The sequence below is a fragment of the Delphinapterus leucas genome, chromosome 13, assembly GCF_059928025.1.
Source record: "Delphinapterus leucas isolate spDelLeu-1000000601 "Yukka" chromosome 13, BTC_Dleu_Yukka2, whole genome shotgun sequence".
Taxonomy (NCBI): domain Eukaryota; kingdom Metazoa; phylum Chordata; class Mammalia; order Artiodactyla; family Monodontidae; genus Delphinapterus; species Delphinapterus leucas.
The window spans coordinates 79,297,098-79,318,815 of record NC_143141.1 but is presented as its reverse complement, the minus strand read 5'-3'; the positions used below and the strand labels follow the sequence as shown (position 1 = coordinate 79,318,815).

At 59.0% G+C, this 21,718-nt stretch overlaps 1 protein-coding gene across 3 annotated transcripts in view; it reads right to left on the bottom strand.

Moving 5' to 3' along the window:
* The window catches only part of SDC1 (syndecan 1), a 28,030-nt gene extending 6,689 nt beyond the window's left edge, over nt 1-21,341 (bottom strand). For 2 of the 3 annotated variants that reach the window (XM_089923411.1, XM_022574373.3), the window contains exons 1-3: nt 21,236-21,341; nt 1,728-1,809; nt 338-816 (exon numbers count right to left, since the gene is read on the bottom strand). In XM_089923411.1, the coding sequence (XP_089779537.1) occupies nt 338-816; nt 1,728-1,809; nt 21,236-21,301 (627 nt within the window). In that variant the 5' untranslated portion in view covers nt 21,302-21,341. Of the gene's footprint in view, nt 1-337; nt 817-1,727; nt 1,810-18,048; nt 18,151-21,235 lie in introns of those variants that run through there. The other variant, XM_089923412.1, reaches the window with a different exon arrangement.
* Between the last annotated feature and the right edge of the window lie 377 nt (nt 21,342-21,718).

The following is a 21,718-nucleotide window of genomic DNA, read 5'->3' as shown; positions in this document are numbered from 1 at the left end:
AAGACCTGGTGGAACTTTCACACTCGCCGCAGAGGCGTGCGTTTTAGGAAGCCCTCTCTTTGGGGATCCTGAAGGGCTCTCTTGCACTGGTCTTGTACTTAGTCTGTCCCGCCCTGGGCTCAGCCCTGGGGGTGGGAGAGGATGGGACCTCGGGACACTGCCTTCACTGAGGTGATTACGATGTGCTCACAGGGTGTAGGGGGTTGGGTGTGCCGCGTGTCCAGGCCAGTGCCCCCCACCCAGTGCACTGTGCCCCACCAGGCACTAAGGGCCACCCTACCCACTGGCCACCCGGCATCCCTGGAAATGCAGAGGATGATAGCGGGCCGACACCCACCTGCTCGCCAGAGCCCTCTCCTTCTGGGAGCTGGGTGGGGGCTTCATCCTCAGCAGTCTTCTCGGCGGTAGCAGACGCTCCATCCTCCACGCTGGGAGCCTGAGGCTCGAGCTGACCGTGACCTGTGGGAGCTGAGGTCTCGTGGTGGTCAGGCGGCACGTCCCTGTGGGGATGGGAGGTGGCAGGCCCCTGGGCCGTGGTAGCTCTGGCTGTCGATGCCCGGTGGGTGGTTGGGTGCAGCGTGGTCCCACTGGGTGGGTGGGTGGCCTCCTTCTCTTGGGTGGTGAGGCCAGGTTCCAGCTTTCCTAGGAGCACCAGCCCCCCCTCCTCAGGCTGCTCTCCAGTCGGCAGGATGGAGGTGGAGGTGACCGTGGTACCCGGGCGGCTGGGCTCTGGAGCCGTGGGCGTGGCCGTCAGGAGCCCCTTGTCCTTCCAGGTGGAGGGGGTCTGCTGTGACAAGGTGATATCTGGCAGAGCGCCTGCAGGGCCAGAAGCACAGCGTGTGGGGTGAGGGAGACCCCTGAACATCAAGGCCAGCCAAGCTCAGGCCATGAGGAAGGCCTGGCCGAGGACCCGAGGCTTTGACTTCCAGGCCAGCACAGCAAACCCTTCCTCCCGTGAGAAGCTGTTTCCTGGGGCAGAGCTAGCTAAGGCGAAACTCAACTTCGGAAAATGAACCAGCAAAGCTGCCCTTTTCTGCTGCACGTGCCTGGGGACAGCCTGGTCTCTGGAGCCATCTGGGAAGGGATCTTTCCTGCGACCGCTGAAGCCCACTCCCTGGGGGGTGGGGGCATCCTTAGGGGCCGAACGCCATATCCCCGTACACACACCTCTCTGGCCCCCTCCCTGATCCACCTGCCCTCCCCCCAGCCTCCCAAGTACAGAGGCCTGTGTCTTACGTCCTAGCTCCTGGGCCCCTGCCTAGGCCACTTTCCCCAGGGATGACTGTAGCCCTCTTCTGAGGTCTAGTTCAAGAGCACCTCCTCAGAGAGCCTCCCTGACCACCTCTAGGCTCAAGGATTTCATTTCCCCAGGGAAAGGGGAAATAGGGAAGATAAAGGCACATTTATACCCCACTATGCTCTGTGCAGCCTAATAGCTCCCAACAGCTTTATGAAGTCAAGATGTTATTCCCATTGTACAGATGAGGAAATACAGGCTTGGAGAAGTCAAATCACCTTCCAAAGATTGCCCAGTGAGTTAAAAAGGAGAACACGAGCCCAAGTCTGTCTGCAGCAGGCAGCCCCCAGGACCTCGTGGAATCCACACCCTTCCCACCTCAACCCACACATGTTTTCTCCTTGCAGCACGGTCCCCATTCTCTTCCCTAGCATCACCCTTCTGGCCCAGCTCGGGGGGGCTGTCTGACCGCCACCCCCAGCCCATTCACCTGCGCCCGAGCCAGAGAAGCTGTCGGAGTCATCTCCAGAGCCATCCTGATCTTCGGGGGGCACGTTTACAGCCACAGTTTGCTGGAAAATGAACAGAAAAGGATATGAGTGGAGGTTTGGCTCGGGCCCTGCTATTGTGGGGTCCCCATCCTAGGTAGCTGGGTAAATCATGCACCCCCCTGCTCCCAAAACACACACACCACTACACACAGCACAGGAAGGAAGCCCTCGGTTCCGGGCTGCCCCTCGGTTCCCCGCCAACACGCACACACCCCCTAGAAGCTCAGTCTGCTCAGGGCGCCCCAGACCTCTCAGAGGAGCAGACAGACAACACCATTGGTAGGAACAGAGACTGTGGCCCCCCTGGGACCAAAGCCCACCCTACACTGAGAATCAGGTCCCGGGGGCCACTGACCAGGGAGCTTCAGGGTCCAAGAGTGGGGCTTTCAAGGGCCCCCCGGAACAACATCACAACCACCTGGCTCCAGGGAGGCCGCCTCCAGGCATGCTGAGCACCAGGGTGCGGACACCGAGGGCCCCATGGCAGGGAGGGGCAGGGATGAGCCCAGGGTGAGTTGTCTGTGCTGAGGCAGGCCTGGCCACGATGCTCCTTCCCACACTCAGCCTGTTTTCTCATCCACTGGAAAAACTGGGTCCAGACCCACTTGGGGAAGGAAGGACAGGACATCCATCAGCCTGGGGATAGATGAGGCTGATCTAGAAGGGACCCTGCACTAAGGAGGCAAATGGTCTGTGAGCCTGGGATGGGCCCTGTGTGCGAAGAGCGGCCCCAGGAATACTGCCTGCCTGGCCGAGCCTAAGAGGCTGCAGGTGCTGGACTGCAAACACATACCCAGGCCCTGAAGCAGGGGCTGTGCCAGCAGGGCCAGGGAGTGGGACCAGGCGGAGGCAGGACACACCACACACAGCCGAGCTGGCCTGCGCGGGGAACCACCCCCACCCCTAACACTGGCTCCAGGACAGCAGATGGGGAAGGGAGGACCCAGCAGCCAGGTGGCAGGAAGAGTAGCCATAAGTATCGTGCTCAGCAACAAGACTTTGACCCAAATGACCCTGTGCTGCAGTCCCAACGTCAAGGGCCAGAACAAAGAACGAATGGAGAAGCAGGACAGCATAGCTCAGAGCACATGGGCTCTGCAAGACCCCTGACCTCTGCCACTTACTAGCTGCATGGCCCTGAGGACATCATTAAACCTCCTACGACCTCAGTCTTCCCATCTGTAAAATGGGGACGGCAGTAATATCTACATCCCAGGACTGTTGCAGAAGTTTAAAGAGGTTATGCATGAAAAGAACCTAATAGAGCCTGGTTCGCAGTAAGGGTCCCACCACCAGTGGTGGCTGCTCTAAGTTGGGGAATTAAGAGCCACTCAGCCTGAGGAAGAGGATTCTGGGGCCTGTCTAGGAGGAGAGGGGGTGGAGGTTGGTAGGGTTTCAGGAGAAGAGGGGGCAGAAGGGAGCCAGTTTACGGGCAGCTCTGTGCAGGCTTGTCAGAGGGCAGGCCCTGCCCAAGGCTGGGCTCCAGGGAATGAGCCTCCTCGGCCCAAGAGGCCTCGCCAGGTCCTGGCCATGGGCCACGGGGCCTCCCTCTTGAGTGCAGCAGGGCAGGGAGGGACAGGCAAGACCTTTGGCCTCCTGAGGCAGAGCTGGATCAGGTGGAGGCTCCATCCAAGGGCCCAGGTCAGAGGGAAGCTTCAGAAACGTGTAGAAACCGTGAGGCTAGAAATACCACTGAGCTTCCTTTGAAAGTACAAAACCCACACTATACCTCCTCCCCTCTCCACCGGCCCCCCGCCCCCCAAGAGAAAAGTTTTGGCCGCAGCACGGCCTGTATGAGCTGCCACGGCCCATCCACAATGCACAGTCATAGTCCCTGGCCTCCACCTGCGCCTCAGGCCACATCCTGTCTGTACTGTCCCCAGGTGGCACTTCAAACACCTGTCCTGCCTCCACGGAGCTTCGGTGGATGCTGACCCTCGCCTCCCCAAAGCTTACCCCGTCCAGTAACAAAGAACACTGTCCCCCAGGCAGGCGCAGAGTGGGTACCCACACCCTAACATACCCCTGCCCCAGGCCCACAGCAGATGCTCCCAACAGGGCAGCTTGAGGGGGACAAGCATTCAGGGGACACGCCCCACCCACACTCATCAAGAGCCCCCTTCACTTCGCCCAACACCCTCACAGCTCTGGAGGAGACCCTAGGCGGCAGTGCTCCAATTCCCAGCCTTGGACAGAAAGCTGGACCTGGAGCAGGGGCCAGGGCCGCAGCCGTACCGGCCTCGGCCGTACGCTGTGAAGCAGAAGCCAGGGTCCCCGGGCCCAGGCCCTGTTTCACAGACGGGGGCGCTGAGTTCTGCAGACAACACAATGCACCAGGACCCCGTCCACCTTGGAGGCACCGCCCAAGATGCAGGCAAAGCTGGGGAGGCCCAGCCTCTCACCTACACAGAGAGGCCCCAACAGGTTAGCAGTTTCCCAAGAGAAGGGCTTCTCTCAGGACTAGGTAAGACTTTGAATCTGCCCAGTCCCTGAAAACAATTTGTTCCCTCATCTTATCGCAATCTTGTTTATACAACAAGCTCTTAAGCAAACACTTTCTCCCCTGAAACCAGCTCCCAGGCCTCAGGGCAGCCTCTCCCCTTTGGGGCTGGGTCTCCACCAAGGGGATAGGCTGTAGTGATCTCCCAGACCTCCAGCTTGAACCTCCAGTGACAGCCTCAGCCCTCCAGGGAGGAAGTTAGCAGAAACTGCTGAGGGTGAACTTGGCTCACCAGGTGCCAGCTGACTCTGGAGTTTGGGGTGAGACTTCCGGTTTCACCAGCAGGCCTGCTGTGCTAAGAGCCTGTGGTCAGCCGCCTCCAAGGCCCCATATGGGGCTCTCCTCGGCACAGCCTCTGACACTGTTCTGAGACCACACTGGCCACAACTCAGGGATGCCAGGGGTGGGTTGGCCCAGTTTGGAACCCACTTCAAACAGCCTGGGAAGACAGAGGCGAGCCAGCTGTACCTTTAATGGGGCCCTTTAACCCCTGTAAGGCCCAGGAAAATCAGTTTTTTGTACAACAAATCAAAAGCCATATGAGGGAGTCTAGATGTTCACACCTTTGGTCTGCTCAAGGCAAAGGCCAAGTTGGTCCTTCCCACACACAGCACAGATCCTGGAAGCCCAGGGCCTGCAAGGCCAAAGCCAAATTGTCCCAAATTGTTTTCAGGGACTGGGCAGATCCAAAGTCTTACTTACCTAGTCCTGAGAGAAGCCCTTCTCCTGGGAAACTGCTAACCTGTTGGGGCCTCTCTGTGTAGGTGAGAGCCTGGGCCTCCCCGGTTTTGCCGGCATCTTTCACTCAGGTCGGGGGGCAGACACGTGGAGGCTGGGGGACAAGGAACACGAGAGGAACGGCCAGCCCATCTCATCTCAGCCACACTGGTCTCTGGGCCACACCTGGGGCGGTGTGAGGAGGACACCCCGAGAGAGGACCTGGGCTCAGGGGTCTGGCGGAGCAGGAAAGGGAGTGTGAGAGGAAGGAGGCCTTCTCTGACACTGGAAGCATTTTCCATCCCTTTCCTACCATTATCCTTTGATTTGAGGCAGGCAGGGCTGAGATCAGCATCTCCCAGAGATAAGGGTGAGGGTCTTGCCAGTGGTCACCGGGCAGTATCTGCAGACTTGCAGGCAGTGTTTGCTCCCTTCACCTGCCATTTCTCTCCCTCCCCTGCCCCGAAGGACCACCTTGCCTGATGGTCCAGCTGTTTTAAGGGAAACTTGCCTAAATCTCCTCAATGCACCACAGGCCCCAGGAGCCATGGGATGAGCATGTCATCCTCACCAAGTAAGAGTTCCTGGGCTTCCCTGGTGGTTAAGAATACGCCTGCCAATGCAGGGGACACGGGTTCGAGCCCCGGACTGGGAAGATCCCATATGCCATGGAGCAACTAAGCCCGTGCACCACAACTACTGAGTCTGTGCTCTAGAGCCTGCAAGCCACAACTACCGAAGCCTGTGCGCCTAGAGCCCGTGCTCTACAACGAGAAGCCACCCACGCACCACAACGAAGGGTGGCCCCCACTCAGCGCAACTCGAGAAAGGCCCACGCACAGCAACGAAGACCCAATGAAGCCCTAAATAAATAAATAAAATAAATTTTTTAAAAAGGCAAACCATTAAAAAAAAAAAGAGTTCCTGACCCCTGCCAGCAGGGGAGACCAAGATGCCAGCCCAGCTTCAGAGGTGGAGACAGGATGGCATGGACAAGCAGGGTCAGGGCTACCAGGGGCTAAGGGTCTCCATCACCAGGTTGTCAGCCATCCCCAAGAGCATGTCGGTAGTCTGTGGGCAGAGGGCTGGCAGAGAAAGCTTCAAGAAGGCAGCCTCAAGCCCACTCCTGCCATCTCTCACCCCACACTGGCCATAGGAGGGCCACCTCCATCTGAGCAGACCTCTGCCCAGGCTGGCCCAGGGGGCCTGGGGCTGTGTTGCAGCATCCCTCCAAGACACCTTGGGCATGAGCATGAAAGTTCCTTGGGAGGGTCACAAGTCAGGATACCAAGTGGGCACCTCAGAGATGTTCAGGTGAAGGGCTTCTAACTCCAGGCTGACTGAAGAGGTTGCCTGTCTGACCCCTGACCCCAGCACCCCATCAGCCCGCAGCCATCAGATCCAAAGACCTCTGGTTTCCAACCCACACCCTGAATCACTGATGTGTTACCCACTGCTTGATCTAAGTGATGGATAATAAACACAAATCCTTTAAAAAGCATTACTGAAGGGACTTCCCTGGTGGCGAAGTGGTTAACAGTCCGCACTTCCAATGCAGGGGGCCCGGGATCGATCTCTGGTCAGGGAACTAGATCCCACATGCATGTCGCAGCTAACAGTTCACATGCCACAACTAAGGAGACCACCTGACACAACTAAGACCTGGCACGACCAAATAAATAAATTAAAAAAAAAAAAAGCATTACTGAGGTCACATGCCTAAGTACAGTATCACGCAAGGTCCTTCGACAGTAAAGAGGGTAAGAAACGGTCTTGAAAGCTCAGGGGCCGTCATCCAAGGGTTTCGGGGAGAAGAGAGGGTAAGAAATGGTCTCGTCTTGGCCTTGGTGAGCTCCCAGGTATAGCTCCCACTCCAGGACGCTTCTGGAAGGGGGAGCTGCACAGGATGGGGTACAGAGGGTCACCCCACTGGGGACGCTAGGGCCGGCAGATGAAGCCTCCAGCCAGACCCCGGAGAGGTCAGGACAACGCTCGGCCCTGAGTCACAACTTCGGCGACGCTGGGGCCTCACTGGTGTGGCAGCCTCCACAGCAAAGTGGGAAAGGGAGGTTTAGGTATCTGTTGGTTGTAAGGCTTGGGAGGTTTAGGTATCTGTTGGTTGTAAGGCTTGGGTGTGGCGATAGAAGCCCTGGCTGCCGTGGTGGGAGCTCAGTCACTGAATCCACAAGGATAAAGAGCTGCCCCTTGTCACAGTGCCCAGGTCACAGCCTTTCCCTGTGAAAGGAGCCAGCCTTGGTGCCCGTGCTGGGGCTGAAGGCAGCAGGTGGAGGGTAGGGGCCCACTTTGTTCCATGAGCCCAGCCTGAGGAGTCTAAAGGCAGGCGGGCCACACAATCACACCAGGATAAACACCCCTCGTTCCCATCCCACCAAAATCCCACCCAACAGCAGGCATCCTCGGGAGGCTTAAATGAGATTCATGGTTTTTAAAAATCTTTTTTACCCCCCTCAGTTTCCTGGTCAGATCTACGGATCTAAGGGAGAACAGCTGATTCCCCCAACCCCACACAACTCTCGGGGGCTGAGGTGTCTGGGCTACAGAACCTCAGCCTTTGCCCCTGACCTGTGTATCAAGATGCCAAACTGGCCAAGGTGACATTCACACCATCACCTGCCTTCAGGCCAGGGGCTCTCTTCTTTGGGGTCCCTAAGCGTCACCAGGAGACTATTGGAGATGAAGTCTTCCAAGCTCCATCCCTGAGGCTGATTCAGTGGGTTTGGGGCAAAGGCCTTGGACTCTGCATGTTGCAAACTCCATATCCTGTAGGTGGTCTGCAGACTGCACGTGGAGAACGATAGTCTGGACAGGAGAAGGCCTCACCCAGAGTGGCCTGGGGGCTGGGGGAGGCAAGAACCGCCCCCCCCCGCCAGCCCCACTCAGGTCCAGTGTTCAAAGAAGAGGTACCAAGTAGCCCCGAAAACAAGTCCTAGGGACAAAGTGATCCGAGAAAGTTCCAGAACATTCTCTCTACATTTCTGATACATCCATTCTCTACAGTCAGTACACTGTGGCGCCTGCCCGGTCTGAGGAAGAGGTCTCGCTGCAGAGCTGGGAGAACCCCTCAATTCCCAGTAGTGCTAGAAACAGGAAACAAAGAAAAGCAACACTCGACTGTCCTGAAGCTGAGCTGAGCCTCCATCCTGCCTGCCCGGGGCCGAACAGGACCTCCTCGATTCTCCGGGCAATTCTCATCCCGTCAGCTGGCCTGATGCAGTGACCAGGCTGAAACCAACGGGAGCCGTGCAGAGCCGCTGATGCCCTCTCTGGGGTGGGGGGTGGGGGGCACCACCAACGAGGCCAAGGAGCTGAGAGGGGATGGGGAGCTGCAGAGCCTCGGTGCCATCGGCCCGGGGTACCTGCCCGCCTAGGGGTGGCGGGGGAAGAGAATGTTACAAATACCCAGCCCCCTCCCGTGGCCCACCAAACGCCCTGGTGCCCGGCAGCAGGGTGGCGTTTGTGACTCTTGCTTTCCCTCCTCGGGGGGATCATTTGCACTCCCTCCCTCAGCCCTTGCTAACACGGCCTAAGCATGGACCTGAGGGGCCAAGCGGGCCAAAACATCTTGGATCAAGGGTCTCCGGGAAGGGACCAGAGCTAAGGATGCCGGGGGAAGAGAGCCCTGACCGGGGGGGCCACCCCAGGCGGAGGTCCTGCTCTACTGTTCCCTTGCTGGGGGACCTGGGCAGCTCTCTGCCTCTCACTGGACCTGGTTACCGCCTGGACAACACAAGGGGCTTGGCTGAAGAGCCCTAAACCCTCTCAGGGTTCTGACAGGCTAGGCTGGGCCCTGCGGCCCCAATTCCTTACCAGTGAGGCCAGAGTGGCGTGGGGGTGATAAACTGGCCACAGACGGCCATGGCGGGGTGGGTGGGAGGGCAGGACCGCAGCCCAGGGCCCAGGAAGACGCTGGGCTCCCCCTAGCCCAGGAGATCACGGTGGTGGCAGAGAAATCACTTCCTCTCTGAACACCGCTTTCCTCACTTGGGAGCTGCCAGGGAGGCCTGCCGAGGCCACTGAGGAGGCCCGGATCTCCCGGCTTTGGCCTCAAGACCCTGAAATCTTCCCCCCACCCCCTCTACTTCCAGGAGGGAGGGGCCCCACTGGTGCCTCGGGGCAGCATCAGCATTTCCTGGCCTGACAGGCATGATCATTTATCAGCTCACCAAGAACTAAGTCAGGCTGGGACCTGCAGAGGGGTGATGGGTACAGCTCAAGGCGGGAGGGGCCCGGGAACAGACAGGCAGGGAAGAGGGGGCTTCGTCTGCCCTCACCTTGAGAACGTGCATCGGTGAGGGCACCCGCAGGTCCCCCTGAGGAGGAAGACCTTTCAGGGGACCTCCTGGGCATGCACCCTTCCCCCCATACACACACACAACCCCACCTCAGCTGTTCCCACCCTGCCCCTAGGAGACAGACTTCACTGCTCTGGGGGATTCCAGGACAGGGCCAGGGTGCAGGGCGCCATCCACACTTGGCTTAAAGACCCTTTGCAGTAGCATTTCCCAGGGCACTGCACGTCAGGGCTTTCACAAGGGAAACCCGAGGTCAAGGTCATGGAGCCTTTCTCCCTTGGAGTACCCCAGGGGTCAGGCTTGTGTTGAAGGAGGGGGGATCCTGGCAGCCAGCTCCAGCCCCGATGCCCAAGCCAGGTGACAGCTGCCACCAGCACCCCCGTACCCACCCCTCCGGAGAGCTGGCGCCTGCCTCACTGCCCGCGTGCCGAGGCTCGTCTTAGAACAGGCCCAGCTGAGGGCTGGGTGTGAGGCCAGGAGCTGGAAGACCAGTTCCTCTGCTTTTCCCCACCTGCCAGAACCTGGGCCGGGCAGGGTAGGATTCCACTTGGGCGTTGAGCAAGGCCGCCTGGCCCGGCCCAGCCAGCCTCTGTGCCCAGCACTGTCCTGGGAGCCAGACAAGGGCTGGCCAGGGTAGAGTGACCAGACCTGGTACTGGAAAACCTGGGCTCTATTTCCAACTTACTGGATGACCTTGAAGAGACCGTGCCTCAGGTGCCCTTCTGCACGACAGGGGCTTGGCCAAGAGGTCGCAAGGGGGGTCCGAGTCCCGAGTCTGTGGGTGGCGACTCAAGGCCCGCCCTGGAGGGGCAGCCAACCACCAACATGGCACTCAGCAGGGGGAGGACCCTCAATGGCAAGTGGGGGGAGGGGTACTTGATCACAGTGACTCAGGGTCATCGCTCTCCGCTTCCCAAGGGCATGATGGCCTCGGCAGGATGCTGGAGATGTCCCACATCAAAGTGCCTCTGGAGATGGCAACTGTCAACCCACGGGGACAGAACGAGCAGCCAAAGCCCCCAGAGCCTCTCCCCAACCCCAGCCCTGGCTGTCCCAACGAGACAGCTAAGGCCAGAAGCTCAGGCAGGATCCCCGAGTCGGACCCCATGAGGGCCCCTGGAGCTGCTCTCTAGCTGATTAATCCCCAAACTCCGCCCGGCTTGGGGGCCTGACACTTCTGGCATATGGGCTTCTAGAGACATCCTCCCCCTGATCTGGCTAAATAAAGCGTCTTCAAGTTTCAAGGAGGCAGAAACTTGCAGCTTTTGACACCTGCAGCCGCTGGTCAGGGCGCCAGCTGTGTGTATGTGGAGGGAGGGGGAGAACTTTATCCTCCAGATCTCCCCAGCAGTGTCCGTGCAGTTACAGAGTATCCCTTTTAAGATGAAAATGCCGCTGGGAGGGCTAAGGGGTGCTAGTCACTCACACTAGAGCAGAAACTAGCTCTATGGGGGACGGGTAGTTTTGGAACTGGGGCACTGGGGATGGGTAGGGGTTTTGGAAGATGGGAAAGGATTGCTAAAAGGAGGCTGAAAGATGCCAAGAGCAAATTTTTTAACCTGTGTCACAATGTGGCTGCCAGCCAACCCCATACCCAAGAAAGAATGACGAAATTCCCTTTGCTCCTGCTTAAGCCACAGGTGTACATGGCTTCTCCTCCCACGTCCAGAAGAATAATGGGCTAGTCTGGGAACCTGCCTCTGGGATAAAGTACGATTCAGACCAAGTAGGCACTGAGGCTGCTGGAGCCCAGACAAAGACAAAGAAAGGTCAGAGTGTCCTTGAAGGGGGTCCAGTGGCAGAGCAGAGCTGGTACTTTCCGGCCTGAGTGATGGAAGGCAGAATTTCCTGTGAAGGCCAGATCTGAATAGGCTGGATTCCCAGATTACTGGTGGGACCCCCGCCAATAAGAAGCAAAGCAGCCTGGGCCCCTTCACTGTCAGGCTGCCCTCCTCCAGTGGCTTCCTGATGGCTAGAAGGTTCGCACAGCTTCAAATGCCCGGCACTGAGTTCCCAGGCCCTGGCAGCCTCTGCACACAGTAGGTGCTAAGGCAGTTAAAAGGAGGACCATGGATGCAGCCCCAGTCTTATGAACTCAGAGAAACCCCAGAAAGGGGAAGAAGCCCTAACACCTGCCCAGGACTCAGGACAGTCATGGGGCGGAAGGAAAAACCCAAGGACCTGACCTGGGCTGGGCGGGGGGGGGGGGAGGGGGGGGTGGTCACTTGAACAATAGAAATCTCAGAATTAGGTCTTGGGGGGAAAATAGTAATCACGGCTAATACGTCTTGAGTACTACGTGCCCGGTACTAGTCTAGGCACTTTACCTGAATGAATTCATTTACACCTCATGATAACCTTAGATTCTAGTGCAAACCCATCTTACAGATGAGAAAATTGAGGCAAAGGGGACGAGTCATCTGTCCCAGGGCACACAGCCACTGAAGTGCTTAGAGAGGGGGTCTGGGGCCAGGCAGTCTTGCTCCAGCAGGTATGCAGTTAGCCACCCCATCACAGGGAGGACTGCGGGCTCTCTGACCCTCAGGGAGAAAACAGCCATCATTTCCACTGGAGGCGGCACAGGAGAAAGTGCAGAAGGAAGGAGGACCCAGGGGTGGGGCCCTCCCCCTCCACCCTGCAGCCTAGCCCCGCTCCCACTCCAGGGCACCCCTCAGTCTGCAGTTCTGGGCACAGACCATGGGTCCCCCACAGCCAGGGGGCCCTGCTCAGCTGGCCTGAGACCACCCCCGCCCCCCGAGGTGCCCCGGCATCTAGCTTCACCGGGCCTCTTGCCACTGCTTACCAGCCTAGCCCACACCTCCTCGGGGCAGGAGCCGGCCCCTGGCAAAGGCTCAGGCAGAGGCGAGCAAAGCCCGGCCTGACAGGGAAGGCTCGTATTTCTGAGAAGGGGCCAAAGCCGTGTTTGTAGGTCCTGCGACATCAGCACCCTGGGGTAAGACCAGCTGGCCATTCACACTGAGGGATGACTACACAGGTCGGGTCAGACTGTGCCCCTCCCCCCAGCCACAGCCACAGGGGTCTCTCCCCAGGGGACTCCCTAAGCAGCGTCAGCCCCAAAGCTCTCCCAGACTTGCTCCTCTGAGCCCAGACAAGGAAGAGGCTCCCAATCACACCATACAGGTTATTTCACAGGATCTTTTCAGAAGCCCTCCAAAGCAGGACTTAAAAAATCCCATTATACGTGTAAAGAAACTGAAGCTTCGAGGCAGGTGCCGAAACCTGCCCAGGATGCTCCGGGGAGGAAGCGGTGGAGCCTGGTAATGATGTGGGCTGGCCAGACTCCACGCCCTGTGCTCTCCCGGCCTCCGCACAGCACCTCTCTCTGCGCCAGCCCCAGGTGGGACTAACCAAGGCAGACCGACCTGCCAGTTCTGGGTCCCACCTCGCCTGCCCAGGCCCAAGGTTTCAGGACCCCAGACGGGGCCCCAAATCCACTCCACAGGCAGGCAGACTCAGACGTCCAGGCTCGGGCTGCCGCCACTACCCTGGGAGGAGAGCTGGACCAGGGCATCCACTGGACGCCCAGCCCCTAGATGAGGCTCTGGAAGGACGATCTTGTCCCACAGAGGGGTGGAAGGGAGAGGGGGTTAGGCTGGGGGCTTTCTGCTATTCACACAGCTCACAGAACCCAGGTGGCCTCAGCCACTCCTTCAGAGTCACCATGGAGACCTCAGGGCCGACTTCCTGGCCTGAGCCCTCCCAGGACTTTACAACAACCAGGCCTGCCCCAGGGAAACTCTGCACCTATGCTCACCCTCCAACCCCTGTCCCCTGCTCCCCAGTGCCTGTGGGGGGCAGGGAGGAGAGGCAGGGGCAGCACCGGAGGAGAGGCAGGGGCAGCACCCGAGGATCTCAGCTCAGCCCCAGCGGGCCCATTCTCCCAGCCCGGCAGGCCCTGGCCAGCCTGGAGGTCGTGCTGCCCAGGCCCTCCCCCCACGGCATCCTGGAGGAGTGTGGTCACCAGGGACAGCAGTATGGCCCCCAGCGGTTTTCTCCGGGAGAAGCTGGAGTGACCTCAGCCTCTACTATAGTCTCAGAGGTTCCTGAAACACCCTGCAAGCCCAAACCTGACCACATGTCCATCCGGGACACTCCCCAGAGATGGGACTCCAAGGCCCCGGACAGTGTTGTGGGCAGCAGGGGTGTTGAGGAGCTCCTGGAAAGAAGAGCCCCTGCCAAGGGACTGACACAGTCAAGTCCCCAAACAGGTCAGACGCGGCCAGGGCATGAGCCGTGACATGGGAACAGCAGTGCAAGTCCTCAGGTCCTCCTGAGGCCTCCCGGGGCCCAGCACGGGCTAGGAGCTGGGGTGGACAAGCCACCTCGGCCCTCCAGAAGTTCCCCCCCACCTCCCCACGCCCCACCCACCCTGGGCCAGGCCCCAGAACCCCGTCACCTAAGCCTGCTGGGGGCAGAAGGCACCCAACGAGGGCCAGCACGGCCACAGGAAGCGTCAGGTAGCCCAAGCAGGAAAAGTTGTGAATTCAACGTCCCGTGGTGGGACAAGTCCCTGCACTGCTCCGGAGACGAAGGGAGCCCAAGAGGGGTCCCAGAGCGGGGCTGGTAGCCTCCGCCACTCCCGCTGCCTCCATCGGGGGGCCCCCTGCCCTAACACAGAAAATGCCCTGCCTTAGGCCTGAGTTCCTGATGGGAGGGGCTCTGGGATGAACCCTTTCTCAGGCTGGATGACCTTTGGTTGTCACTACCCCCCTGGCCTGTCTGCGCAGACCGACCCTGCTGTCTGGTCCCAGTAATGGCCACCCTCTCTTACACGCGGCCCCGGACCAGGCGTGGACCCTTCCCCGCCTGCTCAGGGCTGTGCGCACGGCAGGCAGCCAGGCTCTGGGCTTTAGATCTGGTCAAGCCAGGTAGGCTTCCCAACCCCCCACGCTTGCGGCAGAACTCTCCTGAGGCAGCAGGAGCAGAGGCAGGCCCCACCCAGACGCCACCAGCCCTGTGACACAGCCGCGAGACGTCACCAACATCCAAAGGCGTGACCTCGCCTCTGCCTCTCAGCCGCACTCCCATTTCACACGTGGACTCACTGAGCCCAAGAGAGGCCCGTGCCCAGAGTCACTCAGCGGTAAAAAGGGTCGGGCTGGAAGCCAGGCCCCCGAGCCCTAGTCTTGCCTCACACACAGTGGGCTCAGGGACAAGCTGGTTGGATGAGTCTCAGGGGAGGATCTGTGGGCCTGGCACCATGATTCAGCCGATGACTGGAGCGATAAGCACGCCTGCCTGCCCCACTGCCACAACCTGCCCGCCGCGGCTTCCGTTCCTGCGGATGAGCGGACCTGGGGCAGGTGGCCAGGAGGCCTGGGCGTGCGCAGAGAACATCACCCGGCCCTCACCCCCAGCCTGACCTTGCCCAGGGGCCTCCATACACCTCTGGTTCCCATACTGAGCCCTAAGTCCACCTCTTCCAAGAGCAGCCTGCCGTGACTCCCATCCCACAGATGAGCCCTCAGGCAGGCAGTGCCCCCTCGAGTCCCCAGAGGAATAATGTTGGAGGATTCTGAGCCCCCGCTAGGTCCCCCCAGTGCCACCTTCACCCTCCCCAGGACAAGGTCTCTTTGCAACCACATGGCTGTTGGAGCTGAAGCAGGTAAGGGGGGCCCCTTGAGTGCACAGGGGAACTGAGACGCAGAGGGGCGCGGACCTGCCCAAGTCACACCACGGAGGATTAAACTGAGACTAGGTGGGGCACGGGGTCCTGGCCACCCTCGTCTGTAGGAATAACTTCCACAGACTCTTCTAAAGCCCGGGATAGAGGAAGAGCTGCAGTTAAAAAGGGAGGGAGGGAGGAAGACAGCTTCCTGGTTTCTGAGGAGGAAGTGGCAGACAGGTGGTGACCAGGTTTCCCAAAATCTCAGACTGCAGCCTAACCTGCGGGGAAGCCCAGTGAGGAAATCGACAGGCCAAGCAGAGCCCAGTCATAGCTGCAACCCATGCAGCGTGTGCACGCACACACGGCCTCTCGTGGGGCTGCAACCCTCACATGAGTCACTGGGCAGAGGAGTTTCTTCCCAGGGCTGAAGGCCAGAGGAAGAGCAGCCTCTCCATATAATTAGGCAGCACCACAGAGCCATAAACACGGGAGAGAGACCCTCAAACCTTCCCCCTCCTGATCCGACGGCCCCGAGCCCCACGACTGCCCAGCGCCTCCACAGCCTTGAGGCCCTGCCAGAACCCCTGGCTCCCCAAACCCACAACGGCATGACAGGCAGCAGGACCCTTTCCAGAAAAAGCTTAGACCACTCTGGCCCGTGCCACCCCTCCTCTGCACCGCTCCCCCGCAGGGTACCAAGCCCCAGGGAGCTGACCAGGTGCCCCTGCCTTGGACCTGGAAATGCAGGGGACTTTCTAGTGCTGACTCCCCACCCAATGTCAGCATCCCAAGGACAGGCAGAGGTGGTAACACCACACAGATAAAGCTAGCCCTTCGGGGGGCAGTGGAGGGGGCTCCCCACATCCACCTGGAGCTGGAAGTTGCGTAGTTGCTGAAGTGACCCCGAGCGCAGGATCGTGCCTCCGGGGGTGAGGGGATGCCCACACGCCTGCCCTCTCTCCGCACCGCCAGGGCACTCATGGCCGTTCAGAGGGAGATTCCAGAATACACGCCCAACCTCTGCCGAACAGCTGAGAGGGAAATGACACCGCACGGAATCTGTTCCAGGGTGCAGGATCCTGGCGCCTAAAGCCCTCTTTCCACAGACTCCGTTAATCCCCTTCCCTCTCTCTAGACACACTTACGCAGGCCCTCAAGGGGCGGCTTTCAACCCAAGACTCCAAAATTCGTTGTTGAAAAGAAGGAGGAAATCAGGAAATTGTTTGTTCTGTAGAAATCCCAGGGTTCCAGCACTTAATGACAATTCCTCATGGGGCTGCTCCTGAAGCGGCGGCGGGACCTGGCATTGAAGGGGCCGGGAGGTGAGCCCAGCACAGGAGCCACGAGTCCTGGGTTCTGGTCGCCCGACTGGGGCCACGGTGCCCGGCTTCGAGGCTTAAAAAAAGATCTACTAATTCCACAAATGTCTCCCCAGTGTCCATGATGAAAGTCAGTGCAGGCTGGTTGTTGCCCTGGGGACAAGCACAAGGGCAAACCTTGCTGGTTTCAGCCAGTCTCCTATGCTGGGTTTGTGGGGGAGACTTGCCAGTCCTTCAATTTCTTCACGCCACACACATATGCACACACGTACGTACAAATCCTGGTTCTCCCATGTCGGCCCCTTGTAGGGGCTCACCTCTGCAGGCCTCATCCACAAAATGGGTACAATGACATACATGGTAAAGGTTTGGGGTAAATATGAAATAGGGATGCAGGAAAAGCATCGAGCACCCAACAGCAGGCACTCAGTTAAAGGTGATCCTAATTCTATTAACAGCTAACTTTCCTCTGGCGTTTTCATTACCAAACACTTTCACACCTTCATTATGAAATGAATACGCAAATGAAAGAATCAGGACGAGGAGAACAGGTATGATGTTCTCTTTACACAGGACATCAAGACTTGGCTGTGAAGTGACTCGCCTGAGACTACGTGGTACATTAGTGGCGGAGCAGAGACCCAATACCGGGGGCTCTACCTCACCCAAAGCTGTTTCTGGCCAGCCAAACAGTATGGGTGCACTGCCACCCGAATAAAACACAGTGTGAAAAATAGAGACAGGGCCCAAGCTAAGAAAGAGGGCCCTTCGCAGTGGTTGAGAATCCGCCTGCCAATGCAGGGGACACAGGTTCGAGCCCGGGTCCGGGAAGATCCCACATGCCGTGGAGCAACTAAGCCCGTGTGCCACAACTACTGAGCCTGCGCTCTAAAGCCCACGAGCCACAACTACTGAGCCCACATGCCACAACTACTGAAGCCTGCGTGCCTAGAGCCCGTGTTCCACAACAAGAGAAGCCACTGCAATGAGAAGCCCGCGCACTGCAACGAAGAGTAGCTACCGCTCGCCACAACTAGAGAAAGCCCACGCGCAGCAACACAGACCCAACGCAGCCAAAAATAAAGAAATTAAATTAATTAAAAAAAAAAAAAAGGAATGAGGGCCCTTGCCAACCAGGATTTAGATGGAGTTAGCCTTACTGGGTCCAGGCTACCCATGACTGACAAGTCATTTACAACTTCAGCCAGGTGGAAGAACTTGGAACATGGGGTCATCTGTTCCCCTAGGGAGCCCGCCCATAAGCACCTCCCTTGACAGCCTCTGTTATTCTAGGTACTATCAGGACACCACAGAGGTCATTGCTCACAGGTGAGACCCTTACTCAGCGCTGAAAACTCTTGTCTTAGAAATAATTCTAACAAATCTGACTAGCTTCTTAGTACTGCTGGAGAAAAGTGCCAGTTAGAAGTGAACTGAAAAGCCGCTTGCTATACTCAGGCCCACAAATGTCACTTATGGCTGCTATCAGACAGGGATGGAAGAGGAAAAAACGCAAACCAGAATCCCAAGTGCACCAACAGAAGGGCACCAGGCCAGAGGCAAAGTGCTCTTCAGAGCTCAATAAACCCAGGAGACAAACGCCATAACCTAACATGGTGACAGCTATGAGGACCCTGGCATCCAGAGATTTAACTATGCTTAGTAGTCTTTCGTTAATAAAGGAAGGGAAATAAATATTTCGGAGTCCCGCCCAAAGTAAGAATATTTTTGAGGGTAATAAGGATTCTTAACTTTCTGAAAAAACCTGGATACCAAGGATACCTCATTCTCAAGAGACTTCAGAATCCAAAATTCTGCGGCAATAAAAAAGATTCCTCTATAAACTACTCCAAAATTCAAGCTTTTCATTAATTCTTTCCAGGCTCCTCTCCCTCCCTTTCTTATTTCTCTCCCCACGAATCTGGGTTAATGAGGTTTTATTGGAACCCACTATGAGCCACAGGTAGAGACTTAAACCAGCCCCACCCTCCCTGTGGAGCTCAAGCCAGGAGTGACATCACCTCCAGAAGGCTCGGAGCCCAGGCAGAGGAAGTTAATGCCTCCCCCAGCCCCACCCACTCCGCCAGGCCGTCGGGAAATGTCTCTACTAGCCCCCATAATTAAGGCAAAAAGGGATTTTCTGCCTTTCAAGAAAGAGAAGAGAGAAAGAGAGGAAACAGCAAATAACTTTCCAGAACAAGCAATTTTTCTTGCATGGCAGAAACAAAAGACCATGGGAATCTCACACACACACAACCATGCGGAAACCTTTTTAGACAAACCTGTTCTCGTCTCTTGGGAGTGGTTTTGAGCAACCTCCTGCCCTAGCAGCCTTCCCTTGTCCAAAGTCAGGCGCCCAGGATCATACCCTACCTCAGTGATCCCCAGGGGATTCTGACCTGCTTCCCACTGGGGCCAAAGTGAACCCTGGGAGAAGCCAGATTTCTGCAACCAGTGGACACCTCCTATTTCAGCAAATCCCACTGCCTTATTTCTTTTAGTAAGAGGGCTCTGGGAAGGTACTTTGTGCCCCCACTTTGAACCAAATATGGACAGCCACTATAAAAGGGAGAGGACAGGGCTGGGAAAGAGAAAACAAACTAAACTTAATAAACAAACAATCAAACAAACAAAAACCTAAGTTCTGAGCCAGTGTCTGACCCCAAAGCTTGGTGCTTTCAGGCTCAGCTCAAACACCCCCTCCAGGAAGCCCTCCTACCACCACAGCTCTAATGAGCCTCCCTCCCTTCCTCGTTTCCCCCTTGAAACTCAACTGCCCTGCCTTTCCATAATGTATCACATTTTCTAGGGTAGAAAAAAAACATGCAGCATCTGCTTCTTCCCAGCACACAGAAAAAGTCTGGGAAACGTGGCCCACAGAAAATTTCTAACCCCACCTGCCTCCCCGTGTTAAAAGGTGCTCTGGGATCCCCGCTCAGGAATGCCAGCCTCACCTAAGGCAAGCAAAGGAACCACCACCAGCACTCCTGATTCTGGCTGGAAATAGGCGGAGTGCTGCTAAGGCCCCATCTTGTGCCTGGAGAGCGTGGGGCAGCCAGGAAAGGCCAGGTGGGCCAGGGAGGTAAGCCAAACACCTTCACCCTCTTCTCCAGAGTACTAACTATTGGTTCAAGGTGCAGTCTGAATGCCACAGAAGCCATACTCTTCAAGAGTGAAGGGGAAGCCAGATGCCAACTTCTTGGACCTAAAAGCCAGGCGTGCTATGGAGACCCAGCTCAGAAATCCTGTCCTTCCCCATGGCTCCCCCAGATAGGGCACCCCACATGAACACTCCCAACTCATCAGCAATTCAAGCGGCATTAGGGACCCCTTCCTGGACTCCAAAATGTTTCCAAGCATAACAGTCACCTGGGAAGCAAGGAGGGCACTTCACAGATCAGCCTGAAAAGCACCTCACCTGAGCCAGACCCTGCAAAATACCGCAAGGCTCTCAATAATTGGGAGCTACTATTATTATGGAGGGACCCGCTTTCAGCGGGTTGGCGTTGCTGAGGGACTTGTCCAGATAATACATTGTAAGTGGAGGACCGGAGTACCCACGCCCGGCAGCCGCTCCTTCCCCTCCCACGTGCCTCCTTTTGCCAGAACTAGGGAAGTCGAGCCGTCCAGATGTGCAGGCCAGAGACTGCCACTTCCGGCACGGGAAGAGCCCCTCGGTCCGCACCTCCCTTCTTCATCCCGGGGGATGGCCGACCCGGCCCGCGCGGAGGACCCCGGGACTCTAGCAATGGGTGTGGGGACTGGGCGGGGGGATGGACATGACCACCCGGCGGCCAGGGCTGACACCTGGCGGCAGCCCAGGTCCCAACCCACATTAGGGACGGCGCTGCGGGGCGGTTCCCAGGAAAGGGTTACAGGGTCCGAGAACAAAGCGCCCCCTTTGGGGAAGGCGGGCCAGCGGACTGCGGCTGAGGCGGGAGATCACTTTCTGGGGACCCTCGGGATGCTCTTTGTCGGCCAGGTCCCTCTTCAGAGGGGACTCACTCCTCGCCAAAGGTGGATGCTGGAGTCCTACCCAAAGGCCTCCCCCCCAGCCTCGGGCTCCACATTTGTCCCCCTTTTCCTCCAGCTCCACTGGGCGGGCCAAGGGACCCGCCTTCCCTCGGCGCGGCTCCAGCACAAAGCCAGGCCGGGGGAGGGGAAGAGCCATTCGCGGGTCCACTCTCGGGGAAGCTGCCCGCGCGCCGCGGCGGTGCCCAGCGCCGGCTCGCGTCCCTCCCCGGGCAGCACAACTTCAGCAGCCCAGAAGTTGGGTTCTTGCGGGTCTCTAGCATTCCGGGGCCAACTTCCCGGAACCTCCTTCTACCAGCTCGGCCCGGCTCGTCTCGGGCAGCCAACGGACAGCCGAGGACCCCGCCTCCGCCCGCCCGCCCCAGTCCCCCTCGCAGCCCTGGCTGGGGCTCCTTAGCGAACACGCCCGCCTGCTCCAGCGCCGACACCGCTGCGCCCAAACTTGCCTCCGCCCGAGGGGCCGGGAGCCGGGGCTCGGCGAGTCTGGTTTGAATTAGGGTCCGCGGACGGGGTGTAGTTGCCGCGATCACCGCACCCTCCCGGGTCACAGGCGGGGGAGCCGGCGCCGCGGCGCCCGGGGTGACCGGGTGGGAGCCGGCGACCCCAGGCGCCGCCGCAGGCTGGCGGGCTCCTTCGCCTGTGGAACCGTTTTACCTAATTGAGCGCGGAGCCCCGGCGCAGGTTCCGCTCCGCTGGGCGCCGCGGGCCCCGGGTCTCCGCCCCGAGCGGCGGAACCCGTGCGGCGCCCCCCGACGGCGGAGGTAATTGGGGCGGGAGCCCTGATTTCGGGGCTCCGGGTACCGGGGCCCGCCGGGCTAGCGCGGGAAGAAGGGAAGTCCCCGCTTCCCCTCCCCCTCCACGTGCAGCCGCCGACATCGGCGGCTCTGCCAACCCCGGCTTCCCGCCGCCTCCCAGCCCGGCCCCGGGCCACACTCACCGGGAGGGCCGGCTGCAGGCGCAGCGCCAGCGCGCAGAGCCACAGCCAGAGCGCCGGGCGCTTCATGCTGCCCGGACCGGCGGCTGGAGCGCGGCGAGCTGCGCGGGTCAGGGCTGCGCTGCGCTGCCCAGACTGCACGGGGCTCCGGGTCGGCTCCGCGGGTTGCGCTGCGCGCAGCTCCTTCGAGCGATGTCCAGCGCGCGGCTGGCTGTCCTAGGCGAGGGCTGCGGGGTCCGCCGGCTGCAATCCGCTTTCTACGGCTGGATTCCTCCCCTCTCAGCTCGGCTCCCGCCTGCACCTCTCCCGCCGAGCTCCGCCTTATAATAAAGCCGCAGGCCCTTAGCCGTTGCAAAAACTAGCCCCCCACCCCCAGCTCTCCAGGTCCTGGGGCCAGCCCCAGTCCCCACCCCCTAAGACCACGCCCCCTGAGTGGCCCGGCCCCTCAGGATCGCCCCGCCCCCGGCCTGCGGTGCGTGGGCAGAG